This window comes from Panthera onca, chromosome A1, assembly GCF_046562875.1.
Source record: "Panthera onca isolate mPanOnc1 chromosome A1, mPanOnc1 haplotype 2, whole genome shotgun sequence".
Taxonomy (NCBI): domain Eukaryota; kingdom Metazoa; phylum Chordata; class Mammalia; order Carnivora; family Felidae; genus Panthera; species Panthera onca.
In genome coordinates this window covers 77,404,658-77,419,791 of record NC_138339.1, presented here as the reverse complement: position 1 = coordinate 77,419,791, position 15,134 = coordinate 77,404,658, and the positions used below count along the sequence as shown (strand labels likewise).

Here is a 15,134-nt window from a genome sequence, read left to right as displayed (position 1 = left end):
TCACAAAAGTTAACTATCACCAAGAACAGCAATCCATAGAAACTTTTGTACATACTTACTGACATTTGTTTGTTTAGAGAAAAGTTTTAGTAATGCCTGACACCTGTATTTCAAAAAAAAATTCTCATTTCCTGTGAAAATGACAAGGCTGGCTCTAAAATAAAAACTGCACGGATGTGGTCAAATCACCAAACTAGATTATCATTTTCCTTTGAACATAATTTAAAGGGGATGTTGTAGATATGTGAAGATGTAACTCACAAGTGGTGAAGTGTTTCAAATGTGAAGTAAATAGACCAGAGAACAAGATTTGAAAGAAGACTCTTTAACTGGGAAATCCAAAAAGCAAAATCCCTTTACTCAAGAAAAAGTTACCACTTACGTTCTTGTCAACTGATGGGGACTTTCCAATTAACAGCACCGTTGCTGTGTTATAGAGACTTCGCAGCAAAATGTTTTATTCTTTATTTTTTTTTTCAGGGCACAAAGCTACTGTATTTGGACACAGTTTGCTACATACACAGAAAAGCTCAATACGCGTTTCCAGCCAGCCCAACCCTGAGCACTGCAAAATATTTTAAACACAGGTCTTTTACATTCCTCAGTATAATAGAACATCTTTAATTTGTTCACTTTTAGGGAAAATTGATATTAAAAATGAATAATAAGAGTTCAGAGAAATTTCAAAATATAACACATTGTCTAACACTTGAGATACATGACATAATTATTAAATGCAGATAATACTATGTGTTCTTCCAATGCTCTTGTATAGGCTGAACAATTGTTTATTTTGTTAGTATAGTATTTGTCTTTTTATTCATTTTATTTTTTTAATGTTTATTTATTTATTTTCTTTTTCTTAATGTTTATTTATTTTTGAGAGAGAGAGAGGGAGAGGAAGGAAGTGAGGGGCAGAGAGAGAATCTGAAGCAGGCTCTGCACTGTCAGTACAGACCCTGACACGGAGGCTGAAAACCATGAATTGTGAGATGTGACCTGAGCCAAAGTACAATCTGAGTGAGCCAAAGTACAACACTTAACAGACGGAGTTACCCAGGCGCCCCATGTTTACTTATTTATTTTGAAAGAGAGAGACAGAGCATGCACACAAGGCACAGAGAGAGAGAGAGAGGGAAGACAGAATCCCAAGCAGTCTCCGTGCTAACAGCACAGAGCCCAATGTGGGGATCGAACTCACTAACCGTGAGATCATGAACCAACCCGAAATCAAGAGTGGGAGGTAAACGACTGAGCCACCCAGGTGTCCTTATTTGCTTTTTTTAAACTGGGAAAAGGGGGAAAGGAAACCTTGAATGTCTGCAGTATGTCCTTTTTCTAATATTGAACTAAACTTTTCTATTTTAGGGCTTACATCTATGCATGGAACATTATTTTAGCTCAGAATCCTGGTGTAGGATCCAAGAAAAATTGAAAATAATTATTATGAGTGAATAATATCGTGACTTCAATGCTTAATAACTTCTTTTTTTTTTTTTTTTTTTTTTTGCAAACAGTATGGAAAGGTTATGTTTTTCTCCCTAGCACGCTATAGGCATTTTTTTTTTAGATTATAGATGTAATGGACTATAAAAAGTTCTGTAGATTTGCTAAATCTAGTTGTTATTCAGACTGTAAATCTCTGAAAAAAAAGAAAAAAACTAATGCCTAAGTATAATTAACTAAATGCCATTGGAAGCATGAAAAATTCTTATGCTGAACTGAAACAACACTTTATCACCAAGAACATACATGCTTTTGCTCAGATAATTGACATGCATGAAAACAGCAGATTCAACAAAATGATTTCAGCAGGAGAGAGACAAATTATTCCTAATACTTTTTCTTAATATGCGGTCAAGTTATTACCAGATACTTAAAACAAGGGGTCATGTTTTCTGCATGTGACTGAATAGAGCAACAACAGAAAAGATTCCTGACAGGTCTTCAACTGTCGTTTTGTGGCCATAATGTAACTTTTGAAGCAAAAACCTAAATTCAGTAACTGTTTTGATGATAAAGATAACTGAAGGAGTCTGAAAATATGTTTCACTTTCAGTGAGACTAAAAATCTTAGTCATAAAGATTATGTTTTGTTAGGCAATCCTGGTTTAAACTGAAAGGCTGGTTGAGACTGTTAAACTGACAGGAATAGATTCTATACAGAAACTTTTCAACTGAATTTTCAACTAGAACTTCCCTTTCAACAACACACATCACTTGAAATAGCAGCTGCAGAGTTCCAGAGAGTTAATTTACTAAACATTGTTTTCACTTGTGTAATGTTAAATATAGCTAACCTATCACCAGGTGCCACTCTTTCTTCTCTGTAGGTTTCTTGTCAACAACAAGCATACGTGCTGTGGCAACTAAAATTTAATCTAAATGACACTGTTGACTCCATCAGAGATTATTGTTAAGACGAATCTTACAGCTGGAACACATCACAAGTTGAGAAGCAAATTAGGTTATAAAAAGAATCAGTTTTTGTAAACTTTTGACTTTAACCAAAAATCACTGAATTGAATCAATTGTTACTAATGTGGTTTATTAAAAAAATTAAAAGGCTAAGAAATGCCAAGTGTTTCATTATGCCTACAAAAATGCAGAGAGAACACACAAATTTTTGTCTCAAAGATTATTTTCACAAGGCAATGTTTTTCAAAGCACTGAAAGAACATAATTAGCTTGTTATAGGACTTCTGAGCTTAGGGTCCCAACTGATACAGAAAGATATTCTAGCATCAAAGAAAAATCCTCCAGAGCCAGGCAAAATTGTCTCAAAATGCTTGAAGAAAAGCATTTTTTTAGCTTAATTTACACCTCAGATGGTCATTTGATTATTTGGCACAGCATTTAGCAATATGAATTAATACTATATTTTATTATTTTGGAGCAAAAGAACCCTCCACTATGTGTATTCCATAAAGACTACATTTTTAGTATGAAAATAGAGTCCCCCCCCCAAATTGTTTTAATAATAAGAGATCTGGTACCAGTTGGACAGAACTAGCTTTGAAGTTTGAGCAACAAACAAGCTGTGTGACCCAAAATGTGCTCCTCTGGTTACTTACTGAACAAAGTATGTAGAAGAATTTTATGTGGACTTTGCTCTAAAGTAAATGAATGCATGCAACAGTGAATTATTTTTGATAGGTAAGCATATATAAATGTGCAATTATGTTTAGTTAACCTGCAAACTTGACCTTTTTAAAAACCTTGATGTCTGACAATGCTAAGAGTTGAAAATATTATTTCAAACTAATCATGATGTTTTTAATCTTTCCCGATAAGTTGCTGACCTTGTACCTCTCTATATGTCCACATTTGGTATTGTAATTCTTTAGGTTTCTATTCAACCTATGAAAAATGAGGGGAAAAAAAACAACCCAAAGATGTAAAAAATGGTCAAGTCATCAGTGTCGGACACGATCAAATAATCTCTCAGTACAATGTTTATGGATTTACTCACAAACACCTGATGTATCTTAAATATATCATTTCTTGGCTTACGCTAACAAAGAACAAACAACTACCAATGAAATCAAGTCCTTAACCAAAGTAATTATTTTAAATGTGAAATTAGCTGTGGAATGTATAAACTCTTCTAAATACTGATGAATTTTCAAAGTACAATGAAGGTGGAGCCATCTCTCTTAGAAAACTCCCCAGAGGTACAGTTGTTTGATGAACATATATAAATCAATTCTTAATGTGCTTATGAAAGTAGCAGAATATATATATATATATATGGCTGGAAAAATTAGTAATAAGAAAGAAAATCATGTCTACTAATGTAGGGAAAAACAATTTATCTTTAGTGACTGCTTCACATGTTAATGCAAATAGATAAATAATTTATTAGGAATGTCACAAGAGCATTATAAATGTAATGAGATTTTTAAAGTTAGAAAGATTTGTAAGCATGGTTTAATCATGTAAGATCAAAAATGATTAGTTGTAATATCCTAATCAAAACTTCAAAGTAGAATTTTAAAAACACTTGTAAAATATGTCCATACCCACTCACAGACACCAAGTAATATGGTTCTTCATAAATGTTATACATGCAGGGAAGAAATAAAGAAATTTAATAATCCAAAATAGTTTATGGTTAGTTTCTTGTACAACTTAAGAAAAACAAAACTCAGCTAACAACCAGACATTTTCATAGTCTGAATTTTTTATTACAGGTGTCAAATTGATTAATACTCACTAGTTACTGCTACTATAGTCAATTTTAATTTTTATGAACTGTTTGCATGTTGTACAATAATGGTTTTACAGATTATTTCCTTGTAAGGAAGTGACAACTTTGTATGTATTATTCAATATTTGCTCAATGTTTTATTGTTTACTTCTTTATCTGTTACGGAGAATCATATGAAAAGAGTACTAACATTTCATACATATTATCATCTGTTATAACTGAAAACAGATTAATCGCCTTCAAAGATATGAACACAATCTTCATTAAACTGTAAAATTATAATAATGAATTTCTTCACTCAATTTATGGTTAATACCCTTAGTTTGAATATCTTAAAAATGGCAAAATGTATCTCTTTATCCTCATGGGGATCTATAGTATTCATTTTTGTATAGATACTAGAAAGGCATGGCCACATATATTAATTAAACTATTGCTAATTACTTATTGAATTTACTTATTAGACTTTACCTTATCTGATATGTTATTTAGCATACTTAGATACATTAAACTATTAAAATTTCTTATTTTACTTTACTTTCTTCCACTACTTTTCTTTTCTTTTTTTTTAATTTTTTTTTTAACGTTTATTTATTTTTGAGACAGAGAGAGACAGAGCATGAACAGGGGAGGGGCAGAGAGAGAGGGAGACACAGAATCTGAAACAGGCTCCAGGCTCTGAGCTGTCAGCACAGACCCCGACGCGCGGCTCGAACTCAGGGACCGCGAGATCATGACCTGAGCTGAAGTCGGACGCCCAACCGACCAAGCCACCCAGGCGCCCCTCCACTACTTTTCTTTACTTGATCTGTATATCCTTACCTAATTGGCCCCCTTCTTGCCCAATCTTTCAGTTTGAGAGTTCTTTTTGGGACACCTATAGATTAAATATTTCCTTTTTAAATCACCCATATTTCTGTTTTCCCAATCTACTTCCAAGAAGTAGTAATCCTTATTCTGTTCTAAACTAAAACACACCTGTATTTATGACCCTATGTAGTCCCATATTCTGTTGCTTTTTCCTCATATAATTATCCTTTTCAGGGTTTTTAATTTAAATGTGTGTATAGGGGTGTGAGATAGTGAGGAAGATACTAGATATGTATCAATAAAGAAATGAACCCCAGGTGTAAAAATGTTGAACTGCAGAGATCACGGCTACAGTCGGCCTCAGAAACTAGTTCTCAGGAGGAATACAGGCCCAGTCATCCAGTTTTTCCTTTTCTCAAGAGTATATGAAAATCTGTGCTTTTATAAGGAATCTCCTAATTTTAATATTGGTTTTGAGGGTTTTTATTTATACAGTTGAAATAAATCTTGCTTGCTGACCATATTCTACCCAGAAGACACCAACTTATAAACTGTCATCAGATTCTACTCATCTCCTCATTCTTATTATCTGCCCACAAATATACAAAACTTCCCCTAAACTAAAAGCAACCAAGCATACACTATTTGATATTGCCATGATTTCATTTCTGTTTCCCTCTCCTTATACTTCCAAAGCTTCAAGCAAAGTAGTCTAATGATTCCTACATTTCCCTGGCACCCATCTTTTAAAGAAATTTCCAGACAATCTTCCAAGTATATTTCAACATGTAGTGTCTTTGCTACAACTCATTTTAAGAATTGTTATGCATACTCTACAGATGAGTGTAGTAGACTCTTCCTTCAAGTTGGTCATAATCTATATTATATGTTGGTATGATCCAAGAAGCAAGTAGATAGAAACCCAACAAACAGATCAATGGCTTATCCTCTTAACCACTAACCTAGTCTTACAAAATCTGTGCAGGAATATCCAATCATTGAATAATTAGCATTTTGCCAATATAAAAATGCAATTATTTTATCATGTAAAGGATATTTCTTTGAAACTTTTAAAACGAGTTTGATTTACTGAAATGCTCTGATTTAAACATACCAACCAATATAGCTATGTAGTTGTAAAGACACATGATCTGCTTGCTTCCTCCATGCTTAGGAAGGTCTGGCCCTAAACTTCTTATTAGTTTTAGGATTATACTAGAAGAAAATAAGATATAATAGATATATGCAGGCACTGAGATTGATTTCATGAGCTTGTTTCAGGTAAAATGCCAAAATCTTATAAAGAATAAAAAGTAAAGAATAAACCAGTACTCTAGAAAATGTACTTTCTGACTTTTTCCAATTTAGGATATAATCATTGAGACTCTTATTACAGGGGCTCACATAGAAATATCTATTCATAGGGTAAAGCAAATTTACTTATAATAGTCAGCAAAATAGGAATTGAATAGGCTGTCCTTTCATCCAGTGTGCAAAAACACAAGATAGGGAAAAACTTATAAGGAAGTTAAAGGTAGGTTTCAAAATATATGTCCACCCTGACTAATAGAAAAAAAAAAGAAAAGCCTATTAAATATTAGTATTCTGTTGAATATTTTATTCCATTAAAATAGAGACAGTATATTCAAAACTCACACATTCATCCTTAAATTTCTGACTGCATAATGATTTCAGTTTTATGGCTTCATATCCTTCATTGATCAACATTAAGTAGAGCTGGTTCACTCTTTTATTAAAGTATTCATACTTAAACTATAAATCAAGCATTCAATATAAGTTTGCCAAGCCCAATGTATTCAAGAACATGATGTGAAATTTATTATGGCTTATTAAAGAAACCCACCTTATTTCCAGCACCAAAGAGGAATTGATTTTCCAACCTTCTACAGAGTGCTGGAAGATTGAAGAGCCAGCCTTTCGAATGATTTTATCAGAACTATTGACAAGTGATCGACTCAAACACAATTCACCATCTCTGAAACAAAACAAAAATGCCAGTTATGTGAAAGTTAGAAACATTTTATCTAAGCAGCATAATACATAATTTGACTTAGATTACTGGTAACAAATTGTCGATACAACTTTTTTCTACATGTTAGAAATATGACATTGCTGAATGGTACTACAAGAATTAAGAGAATATGACTTTATCAGGGTAATCATTTACACTTATTCTTTTTGAAATAAAAACAGTTTGCCTATAAAGTCTTTTGTGGTGTTTAAAGAAAAAAAAATCCGTTTCAAACTCTGTCACCCCTCCCTGTTGTGTTTAGACAATAGAAACAGGAAGTTTGGCCAATTCTCCTGCATCTGTATAATTGTGACTCTCAAGATTGTAATTTTGTTTCCACAGAAGGCCTACAGACACAATGGAAAGAAATTTTTTTGGGGGTAAGAAGACCTTGGAATACCAGGTGATCTGGACATGTTGGTGATTCTTTCACTTGCTAGCCTATATGTCCTTGGACAATATTCTCTTTCTAGGCCACAGCGGCCTTGCTTGATCTTGAAAATTGCAATAACATTATCTAATATGCAATGAATTTGTGACAGTGGGAGTCTGTATGTGAAAGTAACTTATAAAGCATTATTGACGTGCTAATTTCTAAAATTACATTGAGTCTCAAATCATCTCAACAATGAGACACTTTCCTGATAATTGTTGGTGGTAGGGAGACAGGGATTATAATAAGGAGAAAGAAAACTTATTCACTAGCCATTTTTACTGGTACTTTCTATTACATTATACACACATGTACACACACACACACACACACACACACACACAAAACAACTGTGCTACCCATTTCGGTCAATATTGTCAGGCAAGTACTTAATGTGGCACGGTCGGTGCTGGTGGTAGTGCTGATAGTGACAGATACCCGTGAAAGTATTTGTGTCATTAGAACAGTTAAAACAGAACCAGTTTATTGTTCAAAAGACTATTTTCATGGCACTTTATAGCAGCTATAAACTGAGACTCAGAGAAACAAAATCCTACCTGTTTATTGTATAGCCCTTTCAGTATCTGCATTCATTTCTTTACATGTTACCTTTTACTTTTTTTTAGATCTCAAAAATATAGTTAAAAAGTTAGGCGATTATTTGTTCAGTCAAAAAGTGTAAATCTGTATTTATTAGTAGGCAATCCTCTCCCACTATCAATGGAAACATTGCCTGTGTAACAGCTGTTAGATGAATTCTGTAATTAGAGGCTTATAGTTTGGTATTTTGGTTTGCATTCTTTTTTAAACATGTAGTTCCAGTCTGAAGTAACTCAAAGTATCACACGCATCTACTCCCTGTGAAATTTAGAATTCTATAAAAATCAATATTTTAAACTATGCTGCTGATGAAAATGATGCACTTGCATGCCTATTCTTAGCTAACAATAATCATTTTATAGAGGTCATTTAAGATACTAGGAAATAGGGGTGACTGGGTGGCTTAGCTGGTTAAGCATCTGAGTCTTGGTTTTGGCTCAGGTCATGATCTCACAGTTCGTGGGATTAAGTCCGCATTGGGCTCTGTGCTGATGGTGTGGAGCTGCTTGGGATTCTCTATCTTTGCCTCTCCCCCTCTTGCTCTCTGTCTCTCTCAAAATAAATAAATAAACTTTAAAAAAATTTAAAAAGATGCTAGGAAACATGGGGTGCAATTTACTACTCAAAGGCCCAGAAGTCAATTTTTATGTTATATGTTTAACGATAATAACTGTATTTGAATGAGAATATGGATATATACAGAAGTTAACCTTCACACTTTAGGAAGTATACTTTCAAGAATATGGGCACAAACTCTCACCATTTTTAAGGCTAGGGATTTTTTGCCACTCTTTCTCTCATTAACTGGCTTGTTAATATCATCTTTTTCTAACCAGAGATTGCTATAATTATAACAATTGTTTTTACCCCCGATAAACCTTCATAGGAGAAGTAAAAATATATAAATGGGTAGGCATTTTTAAATATCTGTGGAAGATTGTTTCATTGACATGTAGCTAAAGGTACATTTTGCATGGCAAAATAATTGCTGTGATGTACCTAGTTGTATGGAGTCTTTTTCAGAACCTGTAGGATTAAAAAAAAGTAATTTAAAAGTTTAAATCAGTTTTATACTAATGAAATACAACCACATTGCTCTGCTCTTTGAATAGTTTTCATTGAACTGGTGATAAGCCAAAATTCAGCTTTATTCCTGGAAAGAACTTTAAATGAAAATAGCTACAACCAGTCCCACTTCTTGAGGTCGGTGGAATTTCTGTGTAAGAAGCCTAGGCTTAGTGCAATCTGAGGCTCTGGAGCAAATCTCTTTGTACAAAGTTAGATGGGTCCCAAGGGATGTTTCATTTGTGACCTTGGTAGTATTCTGTCTTAAAAAGGCTTTTCCTTCAATGCAAGGCATGAAGGATGTTGCTACCCTCTACTAGTGTTTCATTCCAGATCAAACATGATTACTAAACAGCACACTGAAAATATCTTTTGCATAGGGCTATGTTCAGGAAGATTCAACATATACCTCTAAAGAGAAAAATCACAAAACACATTAAGGAAATAATGCAGCATAAAGCAACAGATATTATAAAGTATTCCTGCTTATATTGAGCTAAGAAAAACCTACTTACAAGATCGTCTGTATGAAAGTAGTAATGGAAACTGATCATTAGTTATGTCACCAGTTTTTACAAATATTTTTCTCTTCAAAATATGAGTTGCCAGGCATCCCTACAACTTATTCTATTAACTCTGCAGTATATGACAAATATGATTAATTTTTTTGTTTTTTGAGATTAGGTCCCAAAAGACCTTCATTCAACCCTACTGAAAAGTCCTCATAACTTGGCCTTGGAGTAAATGTGCTCCCCACAGATTAGGTTAAATGTCCTCCTTAATACAAAATTATAAAAGTCATTCAAAAGAAAAGAACTTACACAAAAGTAAGCCTGAATAAAAACAGCAGGCAATTTTGTGTTTTCATTCCCTAAGTATCAAACAACTAAAAATAAAGATGAGATGTACTACCTTACCTACTGCTTAAGGTTTTAGTAGAATTCCAAATAAAGCATGTAAAGTGCAGATTCTGGGTTTCTTGATTTATTAGTGTGTTCTACCCTAGAACTAACTGGAACCAACTTTGCTGACAATGGTAAATATTCTATGAATGCTTATTTCCACTGTCAATATTATCATGTTTCATTATTAATATGGGTGGGCGATCATTTAGTGAGACAGTCTAACATACATGGGCCAAAAGGAAATCTCTAGATGATAAGAAAATTAAGTTAGTGTCATTTGCGGTCAACTAGGAACACAGTATGTGGAAATTTTAAGAAGTCACAATCAAAACAAGTATTTGTATGATATTAAAGTGTACGCCACTCTTTCAAATACATTATCTTATTAAATGAGCACACCCACATGTTTTTACCTGTAGGACCCTTCAGTTAACACATTTCTAATTATACCTCCAAATCACAGAAAGCAAGTGAAATCATGGGCCAATTGTGAAGTAAGTGCCATTTTTCCCATTAAAAAAAAAAAAATGTCCGTCAAGAATAAACCACTTTATAGCCCATGCCTTTTGAGTTAAACTTTACTAACTAGTCATCATACCAGGCAATTGATATGTTTTGTTTGCATGAAAGGTTAAATTTCCAATAATTACTTGACCTATTCTCAAAGAATTCCTTACAAAATCCATGCTTCTAGTATTCCTCTGGGGATATGAGAATGTGGATGGTAGGCAGGAAAGTTGTGCTGGTGTTCTCTTTCCTTCTGCATGGAATGACCGCTCAACGTTGTATGTAAGAACAACGCTGCGCTGACTCCAGATGGGACCTCCAGGTAAGAGAAGGGGGCGTGTAATAAAGAAAAGGTCTGCCTATTGCAAATGGTGGCAGGGAAGCTAAATAGGAGGGTGTTTTCTTGGTGGTGAGGGGTGGTTCCCTAAGGTACAAGGATTACGAAAGGCCCTTAATTGAATGTACTGCCCACTCTCAAAGTCACGCAGTGCCTCCCAAAGGGCAGACTGCCCGTTAACCTGACTTTTGAATATCAGTCGGGGCTCTGGGCTAAATCTCCACTCTAGTTCACTCATCTTAAAAATAGACCCTGTAAGTGGCTTAGGTTAGAAATAGAGTCACAGAGATCATTAGATCGTTGGGTGAGTCAACTCCTCCACTAGAAGCACTGTTGGGAAGTTAAAACGAAATCATGAGCTAGTTATCACAAGCTTTTCCACCGAACGTTTCATCTTGACGGAGAAGGGCAAGAGCGCTCAGCGGGACTGGCTGTGCCCGCATTCTCCCGGCAGCGCCAACTCTAGGGCGTCAGGGCAGCGGCCGCCACGGCCGGGGCGCTGCAGGGCACGAGTGCAGGCGCGGCGCCGGCGCCGGCGCCCGCCTCTCGGCCCTGCCCCCGCACCGCCGTAATTGCGGGTTTTAATTAAGGAGGAGGAGTCCGGTTGCCGACTGAGCCGTAAAAGTGATTTTTTTTTTTTTTTTCCAAGAGGAGACCGGCTTCCTGCATTAAAGGCTTTCCCCTGCCTCCCCACTCATTCTTGCACCCCCGCTGCCAGCTCTCGCGGAGGAGGGGAGAATACCGGTGCGCACCTCGCTTCCTGTTTGATTAACTCACGCGCTCGCCTCACGCTTTCTCGGAGCAGCAGGGGAGCGACCGCAGCTCCGCCCCAAGAGGGGGCCAGCGAAACCCAGCCGGGCTAGCCCAAGCGCGGCGCCCCTACCTGCGCCCCCTGCCCCTCGTCGGCGTCCTGTGCGGTGCCCACTGGCCGGCGGCGCCCAGGAAAGGGCCAAGGAGGAATGCTGCCCGGGAAATGTGGAGTGTCCCAGGTCGGTCATTTCCCTCGGCGGGACTCGGGGTGCGCTTCCCCATTCTGGCGGCGGTTTAGGGAGGCCCGGAGAGGGCGCCTGGGCAGCACGGGGCGCCTCTTCTCGCCTCACGCGTCCTCCCCCTCCTACTCGTCAGCGAGCCGAGGGCCTGAACCCTCAGAGTCCTGGCGAGGCTTGGCGGCTTTGTCTGGGCTCACGCGTCTGTTCGGAGCCCACCAGCCCGGAAGGGAACAAAGAGCCTCGACCCCCCGACGCCCAGCCTCCGCCTCTCCACCTCTCCCCCGCGCGCCGTTTATCACCTTCCCTAAGACCCCTTTGTCTGCCTGGGAAGCACAAGTCTGCCCGAGATGCCCACGTCCCCGCCCAAAGTCCTGCTTTCCTGACAATTGAGCTAGGCGGCGTTTTCAACCCACCCACTCCCTATGTAAACGACCTCATATAGTTAGGCTTTTCTTCTCTTCCCCAGAATAGACCTTTTACAGATTTGTGATGCATAACGACCATGCAGCCCGTCAGCTTTCTCATTCCCTTCCAGTCCCTTTCGACTGTACTTCTGCTATCTTAGTTTCCGATCGAACAGAAGATTCTTTCTGTAAGTATAAGCCTGCATCTTGCTCACTTAAACACTCATTACTTAGGGAGGAGCAGGAATATTAAATGGAGTGCATGAAGTTTGTGTGTGTGTGTGTGCGTGTGTGTGTACGCGCGCGCGTGCGTGCACCTTTTAGCAGTCCACACACACACACACACACACACACACACACGCGCGCGCGCACACACACGCAAAGACTCTATCTTCGTTTTAATAACTGTCAGGGAACATAAAAATCAGGCTGGCATCTCTGCCAGCGTGGAGTTTCCGATAGCGGACGCCTCCGGATAAGGGAGGATTTCCGAAACAGGACTTTGAACAGAGTTGACAACCAGGGTCACATCCTCAGAAAACGCTTCCAAGATATGTAAGCAGCACAAAGTTGCAGCCACCTCCTGGGTAAACTTCAAAGAAACAGAAGCCAGGGGAAGGGAGGAAGGAAGTGTGATATTTAGAGAACTTACTGGGGTGGGGGAAGCTTCTGAACTCATTTAGACAAACTAAAGAAATAGCAGAAATATAGTCTGTGAGAATCTACAGTACCCAGTTGCTAAAACTGTAACCATGACGCCCATGCGTTTTGCCACAGAAGAGCAAATAGGGAAGAATTCTTGGTTGTACTGGAGTTTCTAATTCAAACGATACACAGATCTACCCAACGAAAAGAAGAGTAAAGAATCAGTGGAGACACATCTCCTGCTCTCTGGGCTTTAACTTCAGTCTTTGAGGAAGCCAGGCTCTCTCCAGTATCTCCTTAGAGTGATGGGCAGAAAAAGAAGGACAGCCACATGGGAAATAAAGACACCTCTCCTGAGTTCTGCCCAGGGATTAAAAGGACAAAGGCACACGTTCTTTGTTGACACTTCTGCAGTGACTTCTCCTTGGGCGTGCGAGCCCCGGCGCGAACACAACTGCCACCATCACCACACAGGGCAAGTTGAACTCCTACTGAGAGCACGCCGGGGAGAAGCACACACACCTCAACAACAGCCTTTGTTATTTAATTCATGAGACTAAACGCACAAAAGCTCATTATGAACACACACACTCTCCCAACCCTCACTCTCCCGTCTATATTCACATTTCATTTATGGCTTGACTTTATTATTATTATTATTATTATTATTATTATTATTATTATTATTATTGTTATATCCTGAAATGAAGCTTTGCATTTACCCGATGAGTTGCGTCTCCTGGTGCTCCTCAGTTCTTGCTATTTCTTTTGTCTTATAAAAGATCAGGAGCAGACTTATCGTGCAGATCGTCCACCTCTTCCTAATGGAGCGCATCTTGGGTGCCCGGGAAAGTCCTGGTTGCCCCAGCTCCCTCACCTTCTCTTGGGATAAAGGCTCCGTTTTGGGGAGATACAGTCGCCGGGGGAAATCTGTAAAATTCGAGGAGAGTGTGGAGCCGGGATCTCCGGAGCGGGTCGCAAGGGTCCTCCGCTGCCGAGCTCCCGCTGGTCCTTGAGCGCTGCCCAGCGCTCTGCCTCCTGGTTCGCGCCAGCCCTGCCCCGGTCGCTCCGCGCCTCCTCCCTGGGGCTCAGGTTTCTTCTCAGATGAGACACCTTGTGCATCGGAGGTGGCGGCCGCTTCTGCAGCTGGGTTCGGGGGCGTCACTGGCCCTTCCCTTTTCCTAGCAGGGAAATGATGAGCAAAACCAGCCAATCACCAGACTGAGGGGGCGGAGGCTGCGGCTGCCTCGCGTTGCTGTCGGCTGCTTGGAGAGTAACGTCGCCGGCGCTGCCTGCACAGTGCCGGGAGAGGAAGCTCACAAGCTCGCAGCCGTGTACACACACACACACACACACACACACACACACCACACACACACCCGCGCACGCAAGCAATAGCAAGTCACACAACCCGGGGAGAACGCAGCGTGCCAGAAGGAAGTCAGGTCGCCCTCCTGGGAAACCTACGTATCAGCTCCCTGGACGAGCGCAGAGATAGTCTGTCCTTATCAGCGGGGAGAGGACACCTCAGCTAGGGACAGATTAGAGACGCATCTTGCTTGAGAGATGCTTCGTCCTGAGCAGGGCGGGGGGGCGGGGGGGAGTGGGTTGCAAGGGGGTAGCTTCATCCAAGAGCCTTTCCTAAACATACACACGCGGACACACACACGCGAACGCGCATACACACGCCCTCCCGAGAAGAGTGAATCGAGGAAGGGAGGGGGAAGGAGGAGGAGGACGTTTAGTATTCGGTGCACAGCTCCGGAAAGTACCCATACACACATGAACCAATTAGCCGATCGCCCACTCAGGGTGGGTGGTGGATGACCACCCCGATTTAGGATCTTGAAGGAAACAGATGACAGAGGTGTCATTAGGCCCTTTATGGATATTTATGTGACGCTTTTTCACTGCCATTTGGAAACTCCTCACGCAGGAGTCAAGGAAACTCCAATCCGCCTTAAACTTCACTGCGGAGAAACAGAATTTTGCGAAAAAGCAGCCACCAAGGACATCCTTTAAATGCAAGTACACCCAGACATAGGAGAAAGAAGGGGGAAAGGTAGGAGGATAGGAAGAAAGGAAAGAAGGAAGGGCACGTTCTTCCTCAAAAATTTCAGTGATGTGTGTTTAGCCTCTGATTTACACTCTCTCCTCCCTCCTGTTTTCCTTACTTCTGTTGTATTGTGTGGAAGGG

At 39.3% G+C, this 15,134-nt stretch overlaps 1 protein-coding gene across 1 annotated transcript in view; it reads right to left on the bottom strand.

Moving 5' to 3' along the window:
* The window catches only part of ST8SIA4 (ST8 alpha-N-acetyl-neuraminide alpha-2,8-sialyltransferase 4), a 100,693-nt gene extending 86,561 nt beyond the window's left edge, over positions 1-14,132 (bottom strand). The window contains 4 exon segments of the mRNA XM_060635296.3: positions 6,885-7,016; positions 13,660-13,850; positions 13,852-13,938; positions 13,940-14,132. Of these exon segments, the coding sequence (XP_060491279.2) occupies positions 6,885-7,016; positions 13,660-13,850; positions 13,852-13,938; positions 13,940-14,059 (530 nt within the window). The 5' untranslated portion in view covers positions 14,060-14,132.
* Positions 14,133-15,134: the final 1,002 nt, after the last annotated feature.